The sequence below is a fragment of the Stegostoma tigrinum genome, chromosome 31 (assembly GCF_030684315.1).
Source record: "Stegostoma tigrinum isolate sSteTig4 chromosome 31, sSteTig4.hap1, whole genome shotgun sequence".
Lineage (NCBI taxonomy): Eukaryota > Metazoa > Chordata > Chondrichthyes > Orectolobiformes > Stegostomatidae > Stegostoma > Stegostoma tigrinum.
This window is the reverse complement of record NC_081384.1, coordinates 6,611-33,452: the sequence shown is the minus strand read 5'-3', so window position 1 is coordinate 33,452 and position 26,842 is coordinate 6,611. Positions and strand designations below refer to the sequence as shown.

General features: G+C 45.6%; 1 protein-coding gene across 3 annotated transcripts in view; it reads right to left on the bottom strand.

Annotated features, from left to right (window-relative positions):
- mlx (MAX dimerization protein MLX) overlaps positions 1 to 26,392 on the bottom strand; it is a 54,937-nt gene extending 28,545 nt beyond the window's left edge. For 2 of the 3 annotated variants that reach the window (XR_009442846.1, XM_059638770.1), the window contains exons 1-7: positions 26,298 to 26,392; positions 24,091 to 24,127; positions 10,766 to 10,867; positions 9,449 to 9,597; positions 9,239 to 9,338; positions 7,108 to 7,207; positions 1,996 to 2,197 (exon numbers count right to left, since the gene is read on the bottom strand). Coding sequence is in view for 2 of the 3 variants with exons in the window: in XM_059638770.1 (XP_059494753.1) it covers positions 1,996 to 2,197; positions 7,108 to 7,207; positions 9,239 to 9,338; positions 9,449 to 9,597; positions 10,766 to 10,867; positions 24,091 to 24,127; positions 26,298 to 26,339 (732 nt within the window). In the remaining variant the exon portion in view is untranslated. The remainder of the gene's footprint in view (positions 1 to 1,995; positions 2,198 to 7,107; positions 7,208 to 9,238; positions 9,339 to 9,448; positions 9,598 to 10,765; positions 10,868 to 24,090; positions 24,128 to 26,297) is intronic. The other variant, XM_059638769.1, reaches the window with a different exon arrangement.
- Between the last annotated feature and the right edge of the window lie 450 nt (positions 26,393 to 26,842).

The window sequence follows — 26,842 nt, the reverse complement described above, 5'->3', positions numbered from 1 at the left end:
TTACCGGTATCAGCTATAATGTGATTCTGGCCCCATTAGTTTAAATGGTGCTGCTATGGCATGATTTGCATATAACATGAAATGGCACAAGCCCGGAACTACTGTGTTACATCAAAACTGACTGCAAATCCCGTCCCTCAGGATTCCCTCCAACAACTTGCCCACCACTGATGTCAGGCTCTCTGGTTTACAGTTCCCTCGCTTTTCCTTACCATTTTTCTTAAATAGTGGCACCACGTTTGCCAACCTTCAGGTCTTCTGGCACCTCTCCTGAGCCTATTGATGATATAAATAACTCAGCAAGGGGACCAGCAATCACTTCCCTAAGCTTTCCAGAATTCTGGGGTACACCTGATCAGATTCTGGGGATTTATCCACCTTGTTGCATTTTAAGATGTCCAACACAACCTCTGCACGATGGACATTTTTCAAGATGTCGCTATTTATTTCCCCATGTTCTATATTTCCATATCCTTCTCCACAGTAAACACTGATGCAAAATACTCTTTTTAGTATCGCCCCCATCTTCTGCAGTTCCACACATAACGTTCGGCAAGGCCCCATAAGTAGCCCTATTCTCTCCCTTGTTACCCTTTTGTCCTTAATGTATTTATAAAATTCCTTTGGATTGCCTTACCCTTTTTGCCAAAGCTATCTCATGTCCCCTTTCTGCCCTCCTGATTTCCATCTTTAATATACTCCTACTGCCTTTACACTCTTCTAAGGGTTCACTCAATCTCAGCTGTCTATATCTGACATATGCTTCCTTCTTATTCTTGAACAAAACCTTAATTTCTCTAGTTATTCAGCATTCCCTACACCTACCAGCCTTGCCCTTCATTCTAGTAGAAACATACTATCTGTGGACTCCCAATATCTCATTTTTACGGCTTCCCATTTTTAACCCGCCCCTTTACCCGTGAACATCCGCCCCCAATCAAGTTTTGAAAGCTCTTGCCTAACACTGTCAAAATTGACCTTCGTCCAATTTAGAACTTTAACTTTTTGACTGGGTCAATCATCTTCCATCACCATTTCAAAACTAATAGAATTCGAATCGCTGATCCCAAAGTACTTCCCCAAGCAGTCACCTGCCCTACATTGTTTCCCAAGTGCAAGTCATGTTTAGTACTTACTCTAGAAAGTACATCCACATACTGAGTTAGAAAATTTTCTGTTATGGACTTAAATTCCTCTGCATCCAAACTTTTAACACTAAGGCAGCCCCGGTCTACATTTTGAAAGTTAAAATCCCCTACCATAATCGCCATATTATTCTTACAGATAACAGAACAAAGCAGAACAAAAGACTGGAACAGGCCCTCCAAGCCGGTGCAGATCATGCCCTAATTAAGCTAAATAAAACCTTGTGCCCTTATTTCATCCTTATCCCTCTATTTTGTAACCATCAGATATCTCTTAAATGTTGCCTGCTGTATTCTTTCACAATTGTCAGCATTACCAGCAACTCCAACAATCTCCTTACAAATCTGATAACAAGGTGTAGATCTGGATGAACACAGCAGGCCAAGCAGCATCAGAGGACCAGGAAAGCTGATATTTCGGGTCTGGGCTCTTCTTCAGAAAAAAAATTCAAAGAGAAAAACTCTTCATGCAGCAAATGGTTAAGATTTGGAATACATTACCACAGGGTGTGGAATTCTAATAACACCAGCACAAGAAATCTCAAAGGAAACACAGCTCTAACACCAATCCCAAGGAGGTACGGCACTAAAGCTGGAGCTCAGTGAAGGGGGAGCATTGAACTAAGACTTGAGTTCAGAGAATGCTGTGCAAACATAATCAGAGAGCTAATAAAGGTGATAATGTACAAATAACCATAAAAAGCATTTTTCTATTTTGCCATCCATGGGCTCATCTAAGCACTTCTCAGAAGTTGTTTGATGAGGATTAAAGTTACATCAAACATCCGCCATAAAGAAAACTGATTTTTCTGCCAGGATTTTGTGCTCGAAAATTGTTCTGAGATCTGACCTGCGGTTTGCAGTGTTCCTCGATCCAGCTGAAGACGCAAGCTGACAACTCCTGGAAGCTGGTCACAGAGATGCAGGCATTGAAGGTCTGAAACAGGGAGTCCATGATGCTCTGAAATATACTGAACTTGACCTGATCAGTCACCTGATCCTTGCCTTGGTGAGGATTATTCCGATGGGCTTTTACAATTGCTTCATAATTCCTGAAAACAGAACATCACTTGTAATTCAGTTTGCATTTATTTGCACTCACCTGGTTCCATTTTATCCATCTAATCATAGTGCGGATATCACTTGCAATGGCTTCAGTTTCCACTCTAGCACTATTTAGCTTCCAATCCCCAATCTAAATAATAGAGAGGAGGGTGGGTGAAGGTAGGTGGCATGGCACTAAGTGGACACAGGTTGGGGTATTTCCCAGCTCTATTCCCCTCCCCTGTCCTGAAGGAGGGTCTAGGCCCTAAATGTTGACTGTCCTCCTCCTCTGATGTTGCTTGACCTGCTGTATTCTTCCAGTTCCACGCTGTATTGACTGGGATCTTTTATTTACAAAATTGATCTGGATGTGAACATACAAGGCATGATTAGTAAGTTTGTGGATCTTACAAAATTGTGAGGTATCACCGACAGTGAGGAAGGTTATCAAAAATTATAGAAGGATCTTGATCAGATGGGGAAATGGGTTGAAGATTGGCAAATGAAATTTAATACAGATAATTTGTTTCATTTGGAAAGACAAACCAAGGTAGGACTTTGTAACACTGATGGTAAGGTCCTGAGGAGTGTTGTGGAACAGAGGGACCTAGGATTACAAGTAAACAGTTTGTTGAAAGCCGCATCACAGGTTAACAGGGTGGTGAAGGCGGCATTTAGCATGCTGGCCTCCAGTGATGGAGGTATTAAGTATAGAAGTTGGGACATTACACTATAGTTATAAAAGTCGATCATGAGGTCACACTTTTGAGTATTGCGCACATAGTTAAACTGGAGCATGTGCAAAGAAAATGTACAAGGACGTTGCCGGGACGATTAGGCTAGAGTGATAGGGAGAGTTTGGCCTGGATAGGACTTTATTCCTTGGAACGTAGGAGAATAAGGGGTGATCTTATTCAGGTGTATATGGTCATGAGGGGCATAGTCAGGATGAATGTATATAGTCTTTTTCCCCAGTGATGGGGAATTGAAAACCAGAGGGCACAGACTTATAATAAGAGGGGGAAAATTTAAGATGATTTGAGGGGAAACTTCTTCACACAGTATTGCGTATATGGAAGAGACTGCCAGACCAAATGGCAGGTACGATAGCAACATTTGAATATGTATATGGATAGGAAAGATTTAGAGGGATGCTTACCAAACGCTGGCAACTACAACTAGATCAGTGGGCACCATGGTCAGCACTGACCAGTTTCCATGTTCTATTACCCCATGACTCTATGTCTGAGTGGGTATAGGGTATCCTGAAATGGCAGGATAAACAGACGAGTCATTATCCATACTGACACAAATGACATGGGTGGGAAGAGCGAAAAGGTCTGAACTGTGATGAAATTTACCTTAAGTTTACTTACTTTGTTATTATTATGAACAATTTCTGTCATTGATGTAGGTACTGTAGAGGGGCAACTTATAAAAATTTTCACTGTATTTTTCAGGTAAAAGTACGCATGACAATACACTTCTATTCTAAGATAACATGGTGCGAAGCTGGATGCACACAGCAGGCCAAGCAGCATCAGAGGAGCAGGAAAGCTTGACGTTTCGGGTCGCGACCCTTCTTCTGAAGAAGGGTCCTGACCCGAAGCATCAAGCTTTCCTGCTCCTCTGATGCTGCTTGGCCTGCTGTGTTCACCCAGCTTCACACCGTGTTATTGCAGGTTCTCCTGCATCAGCAACTCCTACTACCTCTGTTACACTTCTATTCTATTCTACTTTTGGCTATATTGACCGGGACATCTGACATGTGAGAGTCGAAAAAAGACCAGTTGATGAGAGGCAAGACAGTCGTGTTCCTGTGAATATGCAGGGTGGAAATGGCAGGATTTGGGAACCGTGAATCACCAGGGAAATTATCACCCTCATCAATAAAAAGGAAGCATACCCAAGATCAAGGCAAAAAAAAAGGCAAAATCCTTGAAGAATATAGAAAGAGTAGGAGACAGCTCAAACAGGCAGTTAGGAGGGATAAAAGGGGCTATGAAATGTCCTTAGCCAGAAGGGATTAAGGAGAATCCCAGGGCATTTTATATTTATATTAGGAGTAAAAGGGTAGCTAGGGAAAGAGTAGGCCCACTCAAGGATAAAGGAGGGAGGTTGTGTGTGGAGCCAAAGAAAATGAATAGAATCCTTCATGGATATTTTATGTCAGTATTCACCAAAAGAGGGATGTAAGAGATGATGACATTAAGGAATACCCTTGGGCAGATCAACATAATGAAGGAGGAAGTGTTGGGTGTCTTGAAATGCATTAAGGTAGATAGGCTTCCAGGGCCATGTGGAATCTATCCCAGGATTCTATGGGAGGCAAGAGAGGAAATAGCTGAGGCCTTAACAGATATCTTTGCATCCTCTTTGGCTTCAAGCAAGGCTCAGAGAAATAATAGAATGGTTAATGTTGTTCCTTTGTTCAGGAAGATGATTTGGTAAGCCTGGCGTCAATAGTGGGGAAGCTGTTGGAGAAGATACTGCGAGACAAGATTTATTCACATTTGGAAATGAATGGACTTATTAGGGATAGGCAGAATGGGTTTGTACAAGGGAAGGTCCTGTCTCACCAACTCGACTGAGTTTTCTGAGGAGCTGACAAGAGTGATTAATGAGGGAAGGGCAGTGGATGTTATCTATATGAACTTTAGTAGGTCATTTGATAAGGTACCTCACAGCAGGCTGATAGAAAAGTACAGTGTCATGGGATGAACTGGCTAGAAGGATACGAAATTGGCTTGCTCATAGAAGACAAGAGAAGATGTGGTGGAAGGGTGCTTTACAGAATGGATATCAATAACGAGAGGTGTTTTGCAGAGATTAGTATCAATACTGGGACCTTTGCTGCTTCTAATATATATGAAGTGATCCGGAAGAAAATGTAGGGGGTCTGATTAGTAAATTTGTGGATGACCCTAACACTGATAGAGTTGCAGGTAGTGAGGAAAACTGTCAAAGAATAAAATGAGATATGATAAACTGCAGATTTGGGGAGAGAAACGTCAGCTGAAGTTTAAGCCAGATGAATGAGAGGTGATGCATTTGGAAGATCAAATTCAGCTGTGAATTATACAATAAGTGGCAGGACTCTGAAGAGCATTAACATAAAGGAGGTTCTAAGCGTTCAGGTCCACAAATCCTTGTAAGTGGCAACACAGGTGAATAAGATGGTCAAGAAGACAGACAGCCCCAGACAGGGCATCAAATATAAAAGGTTAGAAAGTTATGTTACAGCTGCATAAAACTTTAGTTAGGCTACATTTGGAATATTGCGTGCAATTCTGGTTGCCACACTACGAGAAGGATGTGGACACTTTGGAAAGGGTGCAGAGAAGGTTTACCAGGATGCTGCTCAGTCAGGAGGATTTCAGTTATGAGATAAGGCTGGATAAACTCAGGTTGTTTACACTGGAAAAATGGAGGCTGAGGGGCAACTTGATAAAGGCCTACAAAATTGACAGGCATGGATAGGGTGGGTAGCCAGAGCCTTTTTTACAGGGTGGAAAGGTCAACTACAAGGTGGCACAGGATCAAGATGAGAGGGGGATAGTTTAAGGGAGAAGTGCAGGGAAAAGTTTTCGAAGATAGGTTGGTGGGTGTCTGGAATGCACTGCCAGTGGAGATGGTAGAAGCAGGCATGTCAGCAACATTTAAGGTTTTTCTTGATAGACACATGAATAGGAGATTAGATAGATAGAAACTATGAATGGGCAATTAGTAGTGTGTCTAAATAAGAAGTAGGAATTGGTGCAGGCTTGGTGGGCCGAAGGGCCTGTTCCTCTGTTGTATTGTATACCAAGATGATAGTGTCACACAACACAGTTTCACAAAGACTGTTAGGCAGGCACTCCTCCTGAGACTGTTATGGACAAATGTATCGCAGCAAACAGGTTGGTGAGGATGAGGTCACATACATTTTTCCCCTCTTATTGGTATTCTCAACACCTGCCACTGACCCAGTACAGTAACTAAAAACTAAATTTACTGCAGATACTGTAGATCAGAAACAAAACAGAAACTGTTGGAAAAGCTGAGAGAGTCTGGCAGCATCTGTGGACAGAAATCGGAGTTAACGTTAAAGATTGAGTGGCTCTTCCTCAGTACTTGCAGAAGGGACACCTGACCTGAAACAAGTACAGTAACTATATCCTTAAAGACTCAAGATAATAAAATGTGAGGTTGGATGAACACAGCAGGCCCAGCAGCATCTCAGGAGCACAAAAACTTTTGTGCTCCTGAGATGCTGCTGGGCCTGCTGTGTTCATCCAGCCTCACATTTTATTATCTTGGATTCTCTAGCATCTGCAGTTCCCATTATCACTCATCCTTAAAGACTCAACCACTTTGAAGTTTAGTGGTATTACTGAACTACTCATAGTACTGGATATTGAAGTCTCCCAACCAGAGCACACTGTGCATGCTTGCCACCTCAGTGCTTTATCCAGGTGTTGTTCAATATAGAGAAGTACTGATTCATCAGCCTATAGTGGGGTAACATGGTAATCAACAGCAGGTTTCTTCGGCCATATTTGACCTTAAGCCATAAGACTTCATGGGGATTGCAGCCAGTCAACGGTAAGGAGTCTCAGGGAACTCCTTCCTGACTATGTACACTGCAGCAACACCTCTGCTGGGTTTGTTCTGTCAGTGGAACTGGACATACCTAAGAATGGTGAAGATATCGTCTGGGATATCAACTATAAAGTACCATTCCGAGAGTATGACTGTCAAACCATTGCTTGACTGGTTGTGAGACAGCTCTCTCTCAATTTTGGCACTAACCCACACAAATTCATGAGAATTTTGCAGGCTCAACACCGTTAACTTGTGTACTTGTATAATTGATAAGGCTCCTGTCCACTGATTTTGTCCAGGAGAATGCACAAAATATACCGTTAGCAAATCTTACGCCTTCATAATCTTTAGAGCCATGACATCTTTGCGCAGAGTGGAGAGTTCTTCCTCTTGCTTCTTCTTCTCCTTGTGCAGAAACTGGATGTAATCAATAGCTGTGGAAATAGAAGAATTTTAACATTCCAACAAAATAACAACACTTACGCGCTAAAGGCACTAAAAGCTACCCATCTTTTGAACCCTGGGCTCAGCCAGCTGCTCATAAAAGCTATAGTTTGGACTGTATTTTATAAAAGCTTCTGTATAAAATTAGAAGAGGATTCCTTGCTCTTTTGAACCCCAGATCCAAGCTGCAGATGTTAATTTCTGCCCACATGGCAGAACAGGATTGAATAAAGATTTTGAATACATGAAAATAACCAAAACTCATTTTCATATCATTAAATCCAGTGAGTTAGCAAACCAAAGTGCAAGTCTGTATTGCTCCCCACCAACCCCCCCACCCCCCAACCTCCCCCCCAACCTCCCCCCCCCCACCCCCCCCCCCCCCACCCCCGGCCACCTACTTGCCTGAATAGCTGCCCAGAAAATGTCAGACAGATAAAACCATATCTAACTCATGGGTGAGCCAAAGTGACCCAACCTCACTATCTGACTTGCCCTCAAGTACCAGACCCAACCACACACTTGACTCCAAAATGCTCCCTCAGCAGCCTCAATAGAAGCATGTCACATACCTGACATCTACACACCTGCCACCTTATCCCTTAACTACTCTCTGTAGCTTTTAAATGGTTTTGGCTATTTAAACATTTTTTATACCAGAATATAGCAGCTAATGATGTTAAAAAAAAGGGCATGAAGAATCTGTGATGATTCTCTCTACAAGGATTCTTTCATCTGATGAATGTGGGAAATACACGAGCAGTCTTTTTGCTTTTAGGAAATAAGGCACCTCCCATAACTATTAAAAATATATCTAACTCAGCTGTTCAATACATGTAATGATTTAGCCATCACTGCTTCCTGGGGAAGAGAATTCCTCAGACCAACAGGAAAAAAAACAAACTGTCTTCGATGGAAGGCCTCTTATTCTTAAACTGTGTCACCTAGTTCTAGAGTTCCCTACGAGAGGCAACATATGACCACTATCAAGTTCCCTCAGGATCTTATTTTAAGATGACCTTTATTCCTCTAAACTCCAACGGAGTTTTTTCAATTCATTTATAGGTTGTGGGCATTGCTGGGTTACTGCCCATTGTCAACTGTTCACTGAATAGTTAAGAATTAAATGTGGGTTTCTGTGGGTCTGAAGTCACATGTAGGCCAGACCATGTAAGGAAATCAGATTTCTTTCCTGAAAATACATTAGTAAAGCAGTTGGGTTATCACAATAATCAACAGTGGTTATACAGTCACTATCTATCTAACTAGCTATGTTTAAATTCCATTTTTTTCCCGAAACCCAATTTCACCATCTAGTGTGGTGGGATTTAAATCCATCTCCCAAGAATGTAAACCTGGGGTTTTGGATTATCTAACTACTTACATTATTGCTACGCCACCATCTCTCCCAAAATAGAATCCTTCTAACCCAAGTTCTGAGTTCAGAGAACGTTCTCTGAATTGCTTCTAACAGGAATATGTTTTTCTTTCAAATAAGGTGATAAAAACTGTACATTATTATATCGGTGGTGCAGAGAAGCTTTAGCTCGTTTCAGTGCTTTCAATCCTTTACGCTACTATTAAATCCAAGCTACTGACAACATGCGGGGAAGGATGCTCACACAACATCTTCAGCAGTGGATAATTCCTATGTTGACAGACAGAAAATATATTTAGTGCAGTGGCTCAGTGGTTAGCATTGTTGTCCCACAGTGCCAGAGACATGGGTTCAATTCCACCCTTGGGTGACTGCGTGGGTTTTCTCTCACAGTACAAAGATGCATAGATTAGGTGGATTGTCCATGCTAAAATTGCCCTGTATTGTCCTGCATTTGTCAATGGTAACAGGGGTAAGGGTGGGTGCTCTTTGGAGTGTTGGTGCAGTCTCACTGGCTTGAATGACTTCTTTCCACACTGCATAAATTCTGTGACATTATGCTCCCATCTGCGGAATGTCTGCCTACATTAAATCAGCAAATACAGTATTCTTTACTAAAAATTAAGGGTCAGAATTTACATACTTTTCTGAAGAACTGTGGCTTTACTCAATTTCTGGGATCCAATCAAGAAATCTTGTTGTTGGCACGTAGGGACGATTGACTGTAATTCATCATATCCTTTCTGTGAGACAATTATTCAGAAATTGTTCAGAATGAGTCAGCTAATTACAAATTTGCTGTACAAACCTTAGATACTGCAGCTTTGAAGCTGTTTAAATTTAAATGTCACACCTTGATGGCATCCCGTCTCTTTTGCTCAGCCTGCGTGTGAGCCTGTCTCCGTCGGTCTTTATAAGTTTCTTTATAGGCAAGTTCCTGCCTGTAATCACTATCTTCATCATCTGCAGTTGGAGAACAATCATTGTCTGTCATGCAATCGGCTACAAGGAAACAGAATGTTTCATTCACTTCATTAACAGTTGAAGATGTTTTCAGATGTTTCTCTTTATCAGTTTAATCTTTTAATTCTTCCAAAAATAATCAAAAATATCATGAACTAATTACTATAACTCATATTAACTTATCCTAGTATTAAACCTATACTGGCATGGCACAATGGTTAGCACTACTGCCTCACAGAACCACTGTCCCAGGTTCAACTCCAGCCTTGGGTGACTGCCTGTGTCTGCTTGCACATCGTCACTGTGTCTATGTGGTTCTCCTGTATGGCGCTCTGACTGCTACCTAGAGTCCAAAGGTATGCAGGTTAGGGGGATTGGCCACAGTAAATTTGGGGTTCTGGGAGACGGTAGGGGCCGAGAGTCTGGACGGGATGCTTTTGGAGGGTCGGTGCAGATTTGATGGGCTGAATGCACTATAGGGATTCTCTACAGTTTTTGTGATTTGTGAACGCCTTAGTGACTCACTGGATAAACTTCCCACACAGCAAAGAGATCTGATGAGAAAATCTTCGCTTAAGAGTCATAGGGGTATACAGGATGGAAACTGACCCTTCGGTCCATGCCAACCAGATATTCTAAATTAATCTAGTCCCACTTGTCAACATTTGGTCCAAGTCGTTCCCATTCATACACCCATCCAGATGACCATTAAATGCTGTAATTGTATCAGCCGCGCCCCCCAACTCCTCTGGTAGCTTATTCCATAAATATACCACATACTGTGTGAAGATGTAGCCCCTTAGGTCCCTTTTAAGTCTTTCCCCTCTCAACTTAAACCTATGCCATCTGGCTTTGGACTCCCCTTCCCTGGAAGAAAGTCCTCAGTTTTTCATCATCCTATTCAGGTGCTCATGATTTTCTTAACCTCCAATGCTCCAGGGAAAAATGCCCCAGCCTATTCAGGCCTCTCCCAACAGCTCATCTGGAGTTTGGGTTTTTAGTTTTGTTGAAGTCCAAATCAAACAAGAAAAGTGATTAACATTTAAAGAGACTAAATAATGTACGACAAATATCCAAAATTTCTTTTTATGTTTCTAGTAGGTTGGCATGCAAAGCCCCTACTTTTCTGAACTGTAACCAAACACCAAACAGAGGGGTGCAAACAATGAAGACAGACAGGGTGTGAACTCATTTGTCAATTCCTTACCTGTGTTAGGTACAGAGGAGGCACTGGTGGAGCCTGTGTTGGATGTAATGCTATTTGCTCTTGACACTACGCTTCCTTTTCTAGTATTGTCAGCAAAGAACCCTGGTGAAAAAAAATCAAGTAATTCACTGTGTGTAAACTCAATAAGAAAATGCTCATGCATGAAAGGAAGATATTGGCAGTCAAATCTGTTTCTTATGCTTACATTTTGCATTTATGTACTATCTATCATGATTGTGGCATTTCCAAAAATTCCTTCCTGGCAACTGGTTGCATCTTTTAAAGAAATACATGAAAATGTATATCTCGAGGACTGGAGTAGTTGAAGTTATGCTGCAGTTATACAATGCATTGGTTAGACTCCACTTGGAGTTCTACGAGCTGATGTAGGCACTAGATCGTGGCCTTGACAGAAATGCCTTAGGTTTACAAGAATGACAACTGTACTTCGGCAATTAAATTTTGGAGATTATACAAATGAGGCCTGTCTTCTCTAGAATTTACAGTGCTCAGGACGATCTGATCAAAGTCTTCAACATATTAAGAAGAAAATGTGACGTAGATAAATTATCTCCACTGGGTGAGGATTCTAGAACTATGGGTTATAGTCTGAGAATTAGAATTAAACTGTTTAGGAGAGATGTTAAGAAGCACTTCTACACCCAAATTATAGATGTTTGGAACTTTCTTCCACAAAATGCTATACGATGAATTCTCCACTTTGGTGATATTGTTTTGTCAGGCAGAGAGATTTCTTCTTCTTGTTGACGAGGTGTTGGATGGTCACTCTCCTCGAACCAGTCTTGGTGTTTCCTAGTCTCACAACCAATAATGTTTTTATAGCATGAAAGGATGGCTGTCTTTAGCCTTTCCCGATTTCCTCTATTCTATTAGGTTCTCTTATTCTCTCAGATTTTGGTGAGGACATTGTTGTTAGTTTACCAGTCTGCGTAACTCTTGAAACTGCTCAACAGTGGCTTCTTTCGGAATTATTTCTTCATCTTCAGTTGTTTTTAGTGGCATGTGGCACATGAAGGAGCAGATGAAATGTTGGCCTGTCCATCACTTTGGTAAGGAGGACAAACTTTTGATCTCATGGTTGAACAATGCAGTTGTCAATCAAGTACCTGTGCTTTGATCACGAGTACCTCCAAGAAGTCCTGAACTTGTCCTTTTGGCGGAACAGAGTGTTGGAGGTGGCCAGCTGGTATCATGCTCATTTGGTGAGCGCGATAGTCTTGTTAAAGAGTTGGAATCCTCAACTCCTCCATTCTGATTGTTCCTTTCCAGAGATGGGTAACCTTTTCAACCTGGTGCTGAAATCGCCAAGAAGAATAATTTTATCTTCCTTAGGTATGTTGGTGACTATGGTGTCTAGGGTGGAGAGCCATGAGACATTAGTTGATGCCAGAGAGCTGCAACAGTTCCTATTTGAGTTTGTTTTCTATGGCGAATTCAATTCTATTTGCCCGGGGTTGATCTTCGGATTTACCTCTCAAGAAGGTGTAACCAGCACCACCGTCATCATCATTTTCCCTCAGCTGCACTTCGATTCTCCTGCAGGGCAAAGTTAACAATGTTGAAGTGCCCAATTCATGGACAATAAGGGCAGTTCATTGTTCCAGATGATGTTTTCTTGTTATCCATAAGGGTTCACACAGTCCGAGTTTGATTTGACTTCAGTTTCTATCTCACAGGTAGATGAGCCGACTGGATGCGCATTTTCAGCCAGGGTGCTAATGGAACAAGCTATATTGGGTCATTTTTACTAGCCCCTTCCTTGTGCTGGGTGAGCAGGTGGATCCAGAGGGTTGCTCAGTTGTGAACCAAACTGCTGAAACAGTCCCCTGTTCCTATTCCAAGAGTGAAACAACTGAGTTCAATCCCAGTCTTATGTGCACAGAACTTAGAACATTACAGCACTGTACAGGCCCTTTGGCCCTCGATGTTGTGCCGACCTGTCACACCGATCTCAAGTCCATCTAACCTACACTATTCCATGTACGTCCATATACTTATCCAATGATGACTTAACTGTACCCAAAGTTGACGAATCTACTACCGTTGCAGACAAAGCATTCCATTCCCTTACTACTCTGAGTAAACAAACCACCTCCGACATCTGTCCTATATCTTTCACCCCTCAATTTAAAGCTGTGCCCCCTCGTGCTCGCTGTCACCATCCTAGGAAAAAGGCTCTCCCTACCCACCACATCTAACCCTCTGATTATTTTATGTCTCAATTAAGTCACCTCTCAACCTTCTTCTCTCTAATGAAAACAGCCTCAAGTCCCTCAGCCTTTCCTTGTAAGACCTTCCCTCCGTACCAGGCAACATCCTAGTAAATCTCCTCTGCACCCTTTCCAAAGCTTCCACATCCTTCTTAAAATGCGGTGACCAGAACTGTACACAATACTCCAAGTGCGGCCGCACCAGAGTTTTGTACAGCTGCAGCATAACCTCTTGGTTCTGGAACACAATCCCTCTATTAATAAAAGCTAAAACACTGTATGCCTTCTTAACAGCCCTGTCAACCTGGGTGGCAACTTTCAAGGATCTGTGTACATGGACACCGAGATCTCTCTGCTCATCTACACTACCAAGAATCTTACCATTAGCCCTGTACTTTGCCTTCTGGTTACTCCTACCAAAGTGGATCACCTCACACTTGTCTGCATTAAACTCCATTTGCCACCTCTCAGCCCAGCTCTGCAGCTTATCTATGTCTCTCTGCAACCTACAGCATCCTTCGTCACTATCCACAACTCCACCGACCTTAGTGTCGTCTGCAAATTTACTAACCCATCCTTCTACACCCTCATCCAGGTCATTTATAAAAATGACAAACAGCAGTGGACCCAACACCGACCCTTGCGGTACACCACTAGTAACTGGTCTCCAGGATGAACATTTCCCATCAACTACCACCCTCTGTCTTCTTTCAGCAAGCCAATTTCCGATCCAAACTGCTATATCTCCCACAATCCCAGTCCTCCGCATTCTGTACAATAACCCACTGTGGGGATCCTTATTGAACGTCTTGCTGAAATCCATATACACCACATCAACCGATTTACTCTCATCTACCTGTTTGGTCACCTTCTCAAAGAAGTCAATAAGGTTTGTGAGGCACGACCTTCCCTTCACAAAACTGTGCTGACTATCCCTAACCAATTTATTCTTTTCTAGATGATTATAAATCCTATCCCTTATAACCTTTTCCAATACTTTACCAACAACTGAGGTAAGGCTCACTGGTCCATAATTACCAGGGTTGTCTCTACTCCCCTTCTTGAACAGGGGAACCACATTTGCTATCCTCCAGTCATCTGACACTATTCCTCTAGACAAAGGCGAGTTAAAGATCAATGCCAAAGGCTCGACAATCTCCTCCCTGGCATCCCAGAGGCCTGGTATGGAGAGAAGGTCTTACGAGGAAAAGCTGAGGGACTTGAGGCTGTTTTCGTTAGAGAGAAGGTTGAGAGGTGACTTAATTGAGACAGTTCTGAATATAGGGACTTCCAGATCTCTCAATTCTTTCCCTGCCACCTCTTGTCAATCATTACAGGGCAATTACACATTGTGTAACTGGGAGCTTGAATTCTTCTAGGTAGTTGCCTTGTGCTGGATATTTTTTAACATGGGGATGGCATTGCACATTATCAGTCACACAGTCCTTGACAGAAGGTAGATTGAGCTCCAGTGGCAAGAAAACCTCAGATGTAGGCCAGACCAAGAAAATCTTGGTATCTCTCTACTGTAGACATCATCTGCTAGCGAGTTTTGAGAAGATTTGTAGCTCAGGTTGAGGTTCTGGGTGTGAGTTTGCTCGCTGAGCTGGAAGGTTAGTTTTCAGACGTTTCGTCACCATTCTAGGTAAAATCATCAGTGAGCCTCCAGTGAAGCGCTGGGGTTATGTCCCGCTTTCTATTTATCTGGTTAGATTTCCTTGGGTTGGTGATGTCATTTCCTGTTCTTTTTCTCAGACAGTGGTAGATTGGCTCCAAATCAATGTGTTTGTTGATGGAGTTCCGGTTGGAATACCATGCTTCTAGGAATTCTCGTGCATGTCTCTGTTTGGCTTGTCCTAGGAGGATGTGTTGTCCCAATCAAAGTGGTGTCCTTCCTCATCTGTATGTAAGGATACTAGTGATAGTGGGTCATGTCGTTTTGTGGCTAGTTGATGTTCATGTATCCTGGTGGCTGGCTTTCTGCCTGTTTGTCCAATGTAGTGTTTGTCACAGTTCTTGCAAGGTGTTTTGTAACTGACGTTCGTTTTGCTTGTTGTCTGTTTAGGGTCTTTTAAGTTCATTAGCTGCTGTTTTAGTGTGTTGGTGGGTTTGTGGGCTACCCTGATGCCAAGAGGTCCGAGTAGTCTGGCAGTCATTTCGGATTTTGATGTAGGGGAGAGTGGTTATGGTTTCTGGGCCCGTTATGTCTGTTTGTTTGGGTTTGTTGCTGAGAAATCGGCGGACTGTGTTCATAGGGTACCCATTCTTTTTGAATACGCTGTATAGGTGATTTTCTTCTGCTCTTCGTAGTTCCTCTGTGCTGCAGTGTGTAGTGGCTCGTTGGAGTAATGTTCTAATGCAGCTTCGTTTGTGGGTGTTGGGATGGTTGCTCCTGTAGTCCTGGCTCTTCACCTTCGCCCTTGAGGATTCCCTGCACTCTATCAGTGCCATCCTGGATCCTGGCACCAGGAAGGCAACACACCATCCTCAAATCCTGCCTGTTGCCACAGAAACCCCTTTCAGTCCCTCTCACTACGGAGTCCCCTATTACCACAGCTCTGCATGATATCTGACTCGTCGGCTCTGCCTCTACGCCAATTTTTGACTCGCAGACCTGTCTGCCTCTCGGACTGGCAGCGTTGTCTATCTCAACAGTTTCCAAGAGTCAACCTGTTCATGATAGGTACTTACCCTGGGGTCTCTTGTACTTCATTCATGCGTTCCTTCCTCATCGACATCCCCCTTCTCTCTTCTGGTATCCTTGGTGTAATGAGCTCACTGAAGGATCTGTCCAGAAAATTCTCGTTCTCTCGGATGAGCCTGAGGTCATTTAGTTCTTTCTTCAGTGCTGCAACAACCTCCTTCAGAAGCTGAATGTGTACACACTTTCCACAGCTATAGGAGCCAGAAGCATCAGCAGTGTCCCTGACCTCCCACATCATGCATGAAGCATACTGAATCAGCTTGGCAGTCATGTCTTCACCTCTTCAACAGTGGCGTAATCTCCTCACTGAGCCTCTTTGCCGAAAACTCCTGAGCCAAAGACTCTCACTTTACTCACCAGGCACTTCCCTCGACCCTTGTTTTTTGCTGTGAGTCTGTGGACTCTTAATTAGGTTAGAGGAGGAGGGTGGGAGGGAGGGCTTACTATGTAGGTCCTGGGACCGAGAACACACCTACTTAAATAGCACTCACTTACCTTCCCAACAGCCTCTCTACTCCGACCTCACGTCCACCCAGCTCCCACCACTCTCTGCTGCAAAAAGGCCCTCACTCTGGCCATCCTCTTGTTCCTCACGTAAGTATAGAAAGCTTTGGGGTTTTCCTTCATCCTACCCGGCAAGGTTTTCTCTTATTCCCTTCTAGCTCTCATAACTCCATTCTTCAGTTCCTTCCTGGCTACCTTGCAGACCTCTAGAGCCATGACCAATTCTACCTTCGTCAACCTTAAGTAAGCTTCCATCTTTCTCATGACTAAGTGTTCCTCATGTCTTGTCATCCAAGGTCCCTTCACCTTCCCATCCCTTCCTTGCCTCAGTGGGACAAACATATCCAGTACCTGTAGCAACTGTTCCCTAAACAACCTCCACATTTCTATCATGAACATCTGATCCCAATTGGTGCTCTATATAGTTCTTGCCTAATAGCACTGTAATTCCCCCTTCCCCAATTAAATACTTTGCCAAACCATCTGCTCCTACCCCTCTCCTTGACTATCATAAAAGTCAGAGAGTTTCCCACTAACAGATCCAACACCTGACCTGGTTTGTTGCCAAGCACCAAATATAATATGGCTTCCCCTATAGTCGGCTTAGAACATAGAACATAGAAAAGTACAGCACAGAACAGGCCCTTCGGCCCATGATGTTGTGCCGTGGAATAATCCTAATCCAAAATTAAAATAACCTAACCTACATTCCCCTCAAATCACTGCTGTCCATGTGCATGTCCAGCAGTCGCTTAAATGTCACTAATGACTCCACTTCCACGACTACCACTGGCAAACTATTCCATGTGCTCACAACTCTCTGGGTGAAGAACCTCCCTCTAACATCTCCTCTATACCTTCCTCCTAACATCTTAAAACTATGACCACTCGTTGCAATCAATCCTGCCCTGGGGAAATGTCTCTGGCTATCGACTCTATCCGTGCCTCTCATCACCTTGATCAGGTCACTTCCCTTCCCCCTTCTCTCCAGAGAAAAATGTCCGAGCTCAGTCAACCTCTCCTCGTAAGACAAGCCCTGCAGTCCAAGCAGCATCCTGGTAAACCTCCTTTGCACCCTCTCCAAAGCCTCCACATATTTCCTATAATAGGGCAACCAGAACTGGACACAATATTCCAAGTGTGGTCTCACCAGGGTTTTGTAGAGCTGCAGCATAACCTCGCGGCTCTTAAACTCGACCCCCCTCGTAATGAAAGCCAAAACACCATATGCTTTCTTAACAACCTCGTCCACCTGGGTGGCAACTTTGAGGGAGCTACGCACTTGAACACCAAGATCCCACTGTTCCTCCACACTGCCGAGAATCCTGCCTTTTATCCTATATTCAGCATTTAAGTTCGACCTTCCAAAATGCATCACCTCGCATTTATCCAGGTTGAACTCCATCTGCTACTTCTCAGCCCAGCTCTGCATACTGTCAATGTCTCACTGAAGCCTGCAACAGCCCTCGATACTATCAACGGCACCTCCAACATTTGTGTCATCAGCAAACATACTAACCCACCCCTCAACCGAGCCATTTATAAAAACTACAAAGAGCAGAGGCCCAAGAACAGAGCCCTGCGGGACACCACTCAGCACTGACCTCCAGGCAGAATGCTTACTATCTACAACCACTCTCTGCCTCCTGTCAGCCAACCAATTCTGAATCCAGACAGCCAAACCACCCTGTATCCCATACCTCCTGACTATGAATGAGCCTGCCGTGGGGAACCTAATCAAATGCCTTGCTGAAGTCCACGTACACCACATCCACTGCGCGACCCTCATCAACCTGAGTCGTGACTTCCTCAAAGAACTCAATAAGATTTGTGAGGCATGGCCTGCCCCTCACAAGGCCATGCTGACTCCCTTTAATCACGCTATGCTTTTCGAAATAGTCATAAATCCTATCCCTCAGAATTCTTTCCAAAACCTTGCTGACCACAGACCTAAGACTTACTGGTCTGTAATTTCCAGGGATTTCCCTATTCCCTTTCTTGAAAAGTGGAACAACATTTGCCTCCCTCCAATCTTCCGGTACGACTCCCGTAGAGAGTGAGGAAGCAAAGATCTTCACCAGCGGCTTAGCAACCTCCTTTCTCGCTTCCCGGAGCAACCTAGGATAAATCTGGTCTGGCCCTGGGGACTTATCAATCTTAATATTCGCTTATCTACATATTGAGTCAGAAATCCTTTCTGGACACACCTGACAAAATCTGTTCCATCCAAACTATTTGCACTTAGGAGGTTCCAGTCTATATTAGGGAAGTTGAAGTCACCCATAACAACAACCCTGTTACTTATGCACCTTTCCACAATCTGTCTCCCAATCTCTTCCTCAGTGTCTCTGTTGCTATTGGGGCATCTACAGAAAACTCACAATAAAGTGACTGCTCCTTGCCTGTTTCTGACTTCCACCCATACAGAGTCAGTGGAGAAACCCTCCTCCTCAGCCTCCCTTTCTGCAGCTGTGATACCATCCTTGAATGCAGTGCCACTCCCCCACCTCTTTTACCTCCCTCCCAATTTCCTTTGAGACATCTATACCCTGAAACATCCAATAACCATTCTTGCCCGTGTTATCCAAGTCTCCGTAATGACGACAACATCATAGTTCTAAATTATTGATCCATGCTCTAAATTTGTCACCCTTATTCCTGACACTTCTTGCATTGAAGTAGGCACACTTCAACCCATCACACTGACTGCTACCTTGCCCTATAATTGCTTATCTTTCCTCATAGAGTCTCTGCTTGCTCTGTCTGTCTGTCTGTACACTGGCTACCCCATCCTCTGGTCTATAGCTCCGGTTCCCACCCCCCTGCTAAACTAGTTTAAATCCTCCCAAAAAGCTCTAGCAAACCTCCCGCCCAAGATATTGATGCCCCTCTAGTTCAGGTACAACTTGTCCTTATGTACAAATCCTACCTTCTCCAGAAGGTATCCCAATGATCCACAAACCTAGAGATTACTACCCTACTCATCCCAACTTTCAGCTTCCTTACTAACTCCCAATAATCACTTTATAGGTCATCATCCCACTTCCTAGCTATGTCATTGGTACCAATAGGTAACACGACTTCTGGCTGCTCTCCCACCCCCTTAAGAATCCTGAAGACCCGATCTGAGACATTCCTGATCCTGGTACCCAGGAAGCAAAGTACATTCTGGGAGTCTCACTCGGTACCATAGAAACTCCTGTCTGTTCCCCTAACCAATGAATCTCCTATCGCTCTCCTATTCTCCCATCTTCTCTTCTGAGCCACAGAGCCAGACTCACTGCCAAAGACGTGGTCTCTAGCTTTCAGAGCTGGTGTTCCATCAGCTTTCTTGATTACCTTCTGTACCTGTGTGTGATATTTCAAAGGTCTATACATTTGAACCCCCATGTCTCTTTGGACACCCCTTGAATTGAACTTCATACCATCTTGAAGTTGTCAAGGTGACACTTGCTGTCCTCTTTTCAATCCGAAATGGATAACCTCATACTTGCCTACACTGAGCTGCATCTGCATGTTTTGCCCTTCATTCAGTCTGTCAACATTTCTTTGCGGTTTTATGCTATCACCTACACTGTCTACTGCCTAACTTTGTGTCACGACCAAATCTGAACATGGGGCTTTCTATGTTGCTATCTAATGTGAATAATTGAGGCTCTAACACAGATCGTTGTGGGACACCACTGGTCATATCCTGCCAATTTGACTACCTACCCACTATCCCTACTTACTGTCACCAGCCACTGAAGCAATTTCCCAACCGTATCCGCAATTTGCCCTCAATGCTGTGGGCTTCCAAATTACTTAATAATCTATTATGTAAGGCTTTGACAAATGCACTGCTACTAAGTCAATATACAGACCCAAAACCTTTGGCCTCAAACTTGTGAGAGGCAAAGAAAACATCAGCCTCCAAGAAAGAGAACACTTCAAAGAACTCCTAAACTGTGACACAATTGTTTATGAGGATATGATCCTGGAGTTCCAGTTAGTGTGGCAGAAGTTGAAGCCACCCTTTGACATGTGAGAAGTGGAAAACCTGCAAGAGCAGATGGAATTCCAGAGATTTTCAAACTTGGAACAGCAAAACTTACGTGTCATTTCCATTAAGTGTTCCTGAAAATCTGGGACAAAGAAGAAATCCCTGTTGACCTTAGGGATGCTGTCATTGCTACCGTATTCAAGAACTGAAACAAAACGTACTGTGGGAACTATGAAGGAATCTCCCTACTGTCTGTTGCTGAGAAGATCACCTGAATCCTCACTGGACATAATCTCCTAGACTCTAAGGGAATGCTTCCTGAAAGCCATTGTGGCTTCTGACCAAACCGTGGAACGCTGAGCATAGAACCTGGATAGAACATAGATTAGTACAGCACAGCAGAGAACCTTCGGTCCACGATGTTGTGCCGAACATTTACCTTAAACCCAAGGTCTATCTATCCTCCACCCCTACCTTATATTATCGTCCACACGCCTATCTCAGTCGCTTAAATGCCCTAGTGAGGCCAACTCCACTACCCTCTCCGGCAATGCATTCCATGCCCCTGACACCCTCTGAGTAAAGAGCCTACCTTTGACGTCTCCCCTACACCTACCTCCACTCACTTTAAAACTATGCCCCCTTGTAATAGCTACCTCCACCCTAGGAATAAGTCTCTGGCTGTCCACTCTATCTATACCTCTGATCAGTCTGTACACCTCTATCAAATCACCCCTCATCCTTCATTGTTCTGAAGAGAAAAGCCTGAGCTCTCTCAACCTTTCCTCGTAAGACATTCCCTCAATTCCAGGCAACATCCTGGTAAATCTCCTCTGCACCTTTTTCAATGCTTCCGCATATTTCCTGTGATGAGGCAACCCGGAACTGGACACAATACTCCGGATATGGCCAAACCGAGGTTTTGAATAGCTGGAGTATGACTTCACGGCTCTTGAACTCAAACCATTTATTAGTGAAAGCTAACACTCCATACGCCTTCTTAACAACTCTATCTACCTGGCTGGTAGCTTTCAGGGAATTTGGACATGAACCCTAAGACCCCTTTGCTCCTCCAGATGGCCAAAAATCTTTCCCTTAACCCTGTATTCTGCTTTCAAATCTGTCCTCCAAAATGAGTCACCTCACACTTTTCAGGGTTAAACTCCATCGGCCACTTCTCAGCCCAGCTCTGCATCCTTTCAATATCCCTTTTTAACCTAGAACTGCCTTCCGCACTACCCACAATTTGACCCATCTTCGAATCGTCCGCAAACTTACTAATCCACCCTTCCAATCAGTTACAGAAATCACAAATAGGAGGACCCAGAACAGATCCTTGTGGTACAACACTCGTAACTGAGCACCATGTTGAAAATTTTCCGTCCACTACCACCCTTTTTCTAAGGGTCAGCCAATTCTGAATCCAATCTGCCACATTTCCCCCTATCCCATGCCTCCTTACATTCTGCATGAGCCTGCCATGGGCAACCTTACCAAATGCCTTACTTAAATCCATGTATAATGATTTTCACTGCTCAGCAACTCCAACAGAAATGCCAAGAACAATACTAATCACTCTACATAGCATTCATCGATCTGACTGAGACTTTTGCCTCAATCGATCAGGAAGTGCCGTGGAAAGTATTTTCAAAAGCTGGCTTTCTGGAGAAATTTATCAACGTTCTGCATTTCATCCATCAGAAAATAGTGACAGTCCTCACAGCTGATAACATGATAGATTCCTTTGGGTCAAGACAGAAGTCAAGTAAGGATGTGTCACTGTTCCTATCTTCTCCATCTTCAATGTCACTGTTTCCTATCTTGTCTGAATAGGCTGAGGCTTATTTTCCCATGAGCAGCAGAGGCGTGATCTTATAGAAGTTTATGAAATCATGAGGGGCACGGATAGGATGAATGGTCTAGGGTCTTTTTCCTAGGGCTGGGAAGTCCAAATCTACAGGTCACAGGCTTAAGGTGAGAGGGGAAAGATTTAAAAAGACCTAAGGGGCAACTTTTTCCACACAGAGCACAGTGCCTGCATGGAATGAGCTGCAAGAGGAAGTGATGGAGGTGGATATAATTACACCATTTAAAAGGCAATTGATTTGAGTACATGAATAGAAACGTTTAGAGGGATATTGGCCAAATGCTGGCAAATGGCAGTAGGTCAGATTGGGATGTCTGGTTGGCATGGATGAATTGGGCCGAAACCTCTATTTCCACACTCTAGAACTGTACAATCTTTACCAACCGTCCCCAAGGCAAGTTCTGGTCTGTCCCTCTATTAAGATCAATGGAGGAATCCTCCCAAATGTTTAAAGTTTCCTCTATCTGTCAACCCACCCCTCATCTAAAGCTGACAGTGATGCTGAGATTCAATACCACATCCACTCTGTTAGCGCTTCCTCTGGACGTCTAAGTATGAGAGTACTCAATGACATGCTGATGCCAAGATCTTTGTGTATAAGTCAGTCATTCTTCTGACTCCAAAACTCGATGTAAACACCAGCTCAAGGCTTTTGAGAAGCACCAACTGAGCTGTATCACAAGAATTCTCCTCATCAGCTTGGGGGACAGCTATACTAACAAGTGTCCTAGAAGCAGCCAACATCAGCAGCGTCAAGGTCATGATCATCCAAAACAAACGCTGCTAGGCCAGCCACATGCTTAGGAAAGCTGAGTTTTGATGACCAAAGCAAATCTTCTCAGCCTAGCTCAAGGAACCAGGGACAAAAGAAGCATTTCAAAAATTCCCTGAAAGCATTCCCCCCTCAAGAAATGCAACACAGATCTCAACACATGGGAGACCCTCGTTTAGAAGACTTGGAGGAAAGTTTGGTACAAATTCTGAGAGCACTCGTCAGCAAAAGCAAGTATGCAAAAGGAACCAAAGAAAGGAACGCCAGTGACCTCAAATCCAAAGGCCAATTACACTTCCCAGAAAGAGAGGTGGTTCTCGGATCAGGATCAGCAGCTATGCAATGAACCACACAACCCATGATCAGTGACATGGAATTTCCTCAGAAGACAATCATACATTTTAGTGACTGATTGCTGACCATGACAGATTTAGCAAAATGTCCCTACTTCTATACTCCATTGCCTTTTTGAAATAAAGGCCAACAATTCTGTTTTCTTTCCCTGTTACCTGCTGAACTTGGGTGCTAGCTTTTTGCGATTCATGGATGAGGACTCCCAAAACCCCCTGTTCCATAGTCTTCTACAGTCTTTCTCCATTTAAATAATACTCAGTTCCTCTATTCTTCATGTAAGTGCAGAATCTCACATTTCCCCATATTATATTCTATCTGAGATAACAAGTTTCTGTCCACTCATTTTATCTTCAATATCCCTCTGTGTGGATGCTGGTCTAGCCAATCTTTACCAACCTTCCCCAAGGCAAATTCTGGTCTGTCCATCAATTAAGATCAATGGAGGAAACCTCCTAAATGTTTAAAGTTTCCTCCACCTGTTAACCTACCTCTGATCTAAAGCTGAGAGCGATGCGGAGATTTAATACCACATCCACTCTGTTAGTGCTGCCTCTGGGCATCTACGTGTGACAGTACTTGATAACATGCTGATGCCAAGATCCTTGTGTATAAGTCAGTCATTCTTCTGACTCCAAAACTTGGACTAAATGTAAATACCAGCTCAAGGCCCTTCAGAAGCACCAACTGCGCTGTATCACAAGAATTCTCCTCATCAGCTTGGGGGACAGGTCCTCTGAACAATCGAAAACAAAAGTGTCATTGGGAATCACCTCAAGGTGACAGGAGGAGCAAACTGGGCTGAGGTGATATTTACTGAAAACTGTACGACGTTGTCAAACAAGCCCAACCCTGAAACGTAGGAGTTTGACCCACTCTGTAATCTGTTGTGGGCTTTCAGACACTACACTCACCGGAATCAAAGCCATTATCGCTGAAGGAAGAATCAGTCTGCAACCAGGGGAAGATTCAGAACAAGAGGAGACAAAAAAACTTTAATGAAAGTAAAACATCATATTCCTCTCGCTGTCAGCTGCAAGTGCTCTTCACTCTGCGCACCCACCCTGCCCTCCAATCACTGCCACGCAATGACTGTCCTGCACCACTCTATGCAATCCAGCCTACCATGCCGACTGCTCCCACAATACTAACTTCCCATACACACACAACCATACCTCCTCACATCCAGTCAGTCCATCTAGCCTAGCCCCGCCCCAACAATCCCAGCCCCTCACACCCTGACACCCAGCCCAACTTCCTCACACCCCAACCCCTCACGCCCAGTCCCAAAGCAACAACCCCACTTCCTCAAACCCCAAAACCTCACACCCACCCACACCCCCAGACCCCACCACCTGACTCAGCAACATCGCCAACCCCACTCCAACACACCCTCAATCCCACACCCACACCATCCAGACCCCAGTCCTACTTCAACACTCCTACCCCATTGACACCATCACACACCCAGCCCAATCCAAACGCCCCACCTCCCACACCCCTACACACACCCCATCCACATGACCATACATCCAGCCTCACAACATCCCCAACCCATCACACGCCCCAGCCCCAACTCTCACACCCACAACCTCCCTCACATCCCCACCTCACCTACACCTTCTCACAACAGCCAACCACTGCTCACACCAACACATTCCCTCCCTCGCACCCCCACCCAATCCCACTCTCTCCGCTGCTCCCTCAACACCCGCTTTCTCTCTCACTCTCATCCTAGCTCAGCCCCCACCACTCCCACTCCCCGACACCACCACTCCCGCGCCCCCACAACACCACTCCCAACCCCCTCCACCCCCACTCCCCAACACCCCCGACATCCCCACTCCCCGACACCCCCTCCACCCCCACTCCCTGACAGCCCCACTCCCGACCCCCCACAACACCGCCACTCCCCAACACCCCCTCCACCCCACTCCCGACCCCCCACAACACCCCCACTCCCCGACAGCCCAACAACACCCCCACTCCCGACCCCCCACAACACCGCCACTCCCCAACACCCCCTCCACCCCACTCCCCGACAGCCCCACTCCCGACCCCCAACAACACCCCCACTCCCCAACACCCCCTCCACCCCACTCCCCGACAGCCCCACTCCCGACCCCCAACACCCCCACTCCCCGACAGCCCAACAACACCCCCACTCCCGATCCCTCACAACACCACCACTCCTGTCCCCCATCGCCCCCCCGACACCACCACTCCCGTCCCCCCTGCCCCCTCCCTCTCTCCGACCCGACACCACCACTCCCATCCCCCGCCCGACACCACCACTCCCGCCCCCCTGCCACTCGCCCCGACACCACCACCCCCGTCCCCCCACCACTCCCGTCCCCCCTCCCCCACCACTCCCGTCCCCCCATCCCCCACCACTCCCGTCCCCCCATCCCCACGCCCCTCCCCCACCACTCCCGTCCCCCTCCCCCACCACTCCCGTCCCCCCATCCCCACGCCCCTCCCCCACCACTCCCGTCCCCCTCCCCCACCACTCCCGTCCCCCCATCCACACCCCCCTCCCCCACCACTCCCGTCCCCCCATCCACACCCCCCTCCCGTCCCCCCTCCCCCTCCCCCACCACTCCCGTCCCGTCCCCCCCTCCCCTCCCCCACCACTCCCGTCCCGTCCCCCCCTCCCCCACCACTCCCGTCCCCCCCTCCCCCACCACTCCCGTCCCCCCCTCCCCCACCACTCCCGTCCCGTCCCCCCCCTCCCCCACCACTCCCGTCCCCCCCTCCCCCACCACTCCCGTCCCGTCCCCCCCCTCCCCCACCACTCCCGTCCCGTCCCCCACCACTCCCGTCCCCCCCTCCCCCTCCACTCCCGTCCCCCCCTCCCCCACCCCCACCACTCCCGTCCCCCCCTCCCCCACCCCCACCACTCCCGTCCCCCCCTCCCCCACCACTCCCGTCCCCCCCTCCCCCACCCCCACCACTCCCGTCCCCCCCTCCCCCACCCGCGGGGCCTTTCCGCTTGTCCCGGCTCGTGTCCACCAGACGGCCGCGGTCCCACCAGATCCGGAGGAGCCTGAGCCTGAACCTGGGACCCGCTTCCTCCGCCAAACCCACCCCCCTCACTGGATCCCCACAGTGGATTCCTCACCCTCCCAAACGGATCTTCGGGCGCTCCGCTCAGCTCCGTCATGGCGCCGCTCTGACCTCTGACCCCGCGGGCTACGCCACCGTGTGGCTAGAGGTGGAACAGCAGAGTTGTGACAGCGCTGTATTTCCCCTTTAGAAATCCATGCTGACTCGTCTTAATCAAATCACCTTGTTATCAAGATAATTCTATCCTGAATAGATATTTCTAGGACCTTCCTCACATCACAGTTAAACTGACTCATTTGTAATTGCTGTATTTACCCTTACAAGCTTTCTTGAACAAGGCTGTAATGTTTGCAATTCTCCAGTCTTCCAGCACTTCCTTCAAGGCTAGGGGATATTTAAAGATTACGGTTAGCACCTTTGTTCCTTCCACTCTCAGTTAAGTCAGGAAGTAGGCTGAAACTTTTTTTTAATTTTTGTAGAAAAACTAGAGGGCTTCGAGCTTGAGGTCTTGAACTTCAAGTGGAAAGAAGATGGGTCTGCCTGATGGCTGGAGATTTGTGCTCACATAAACTTCTTGCAGTTTATGATCCAGGACTGAGG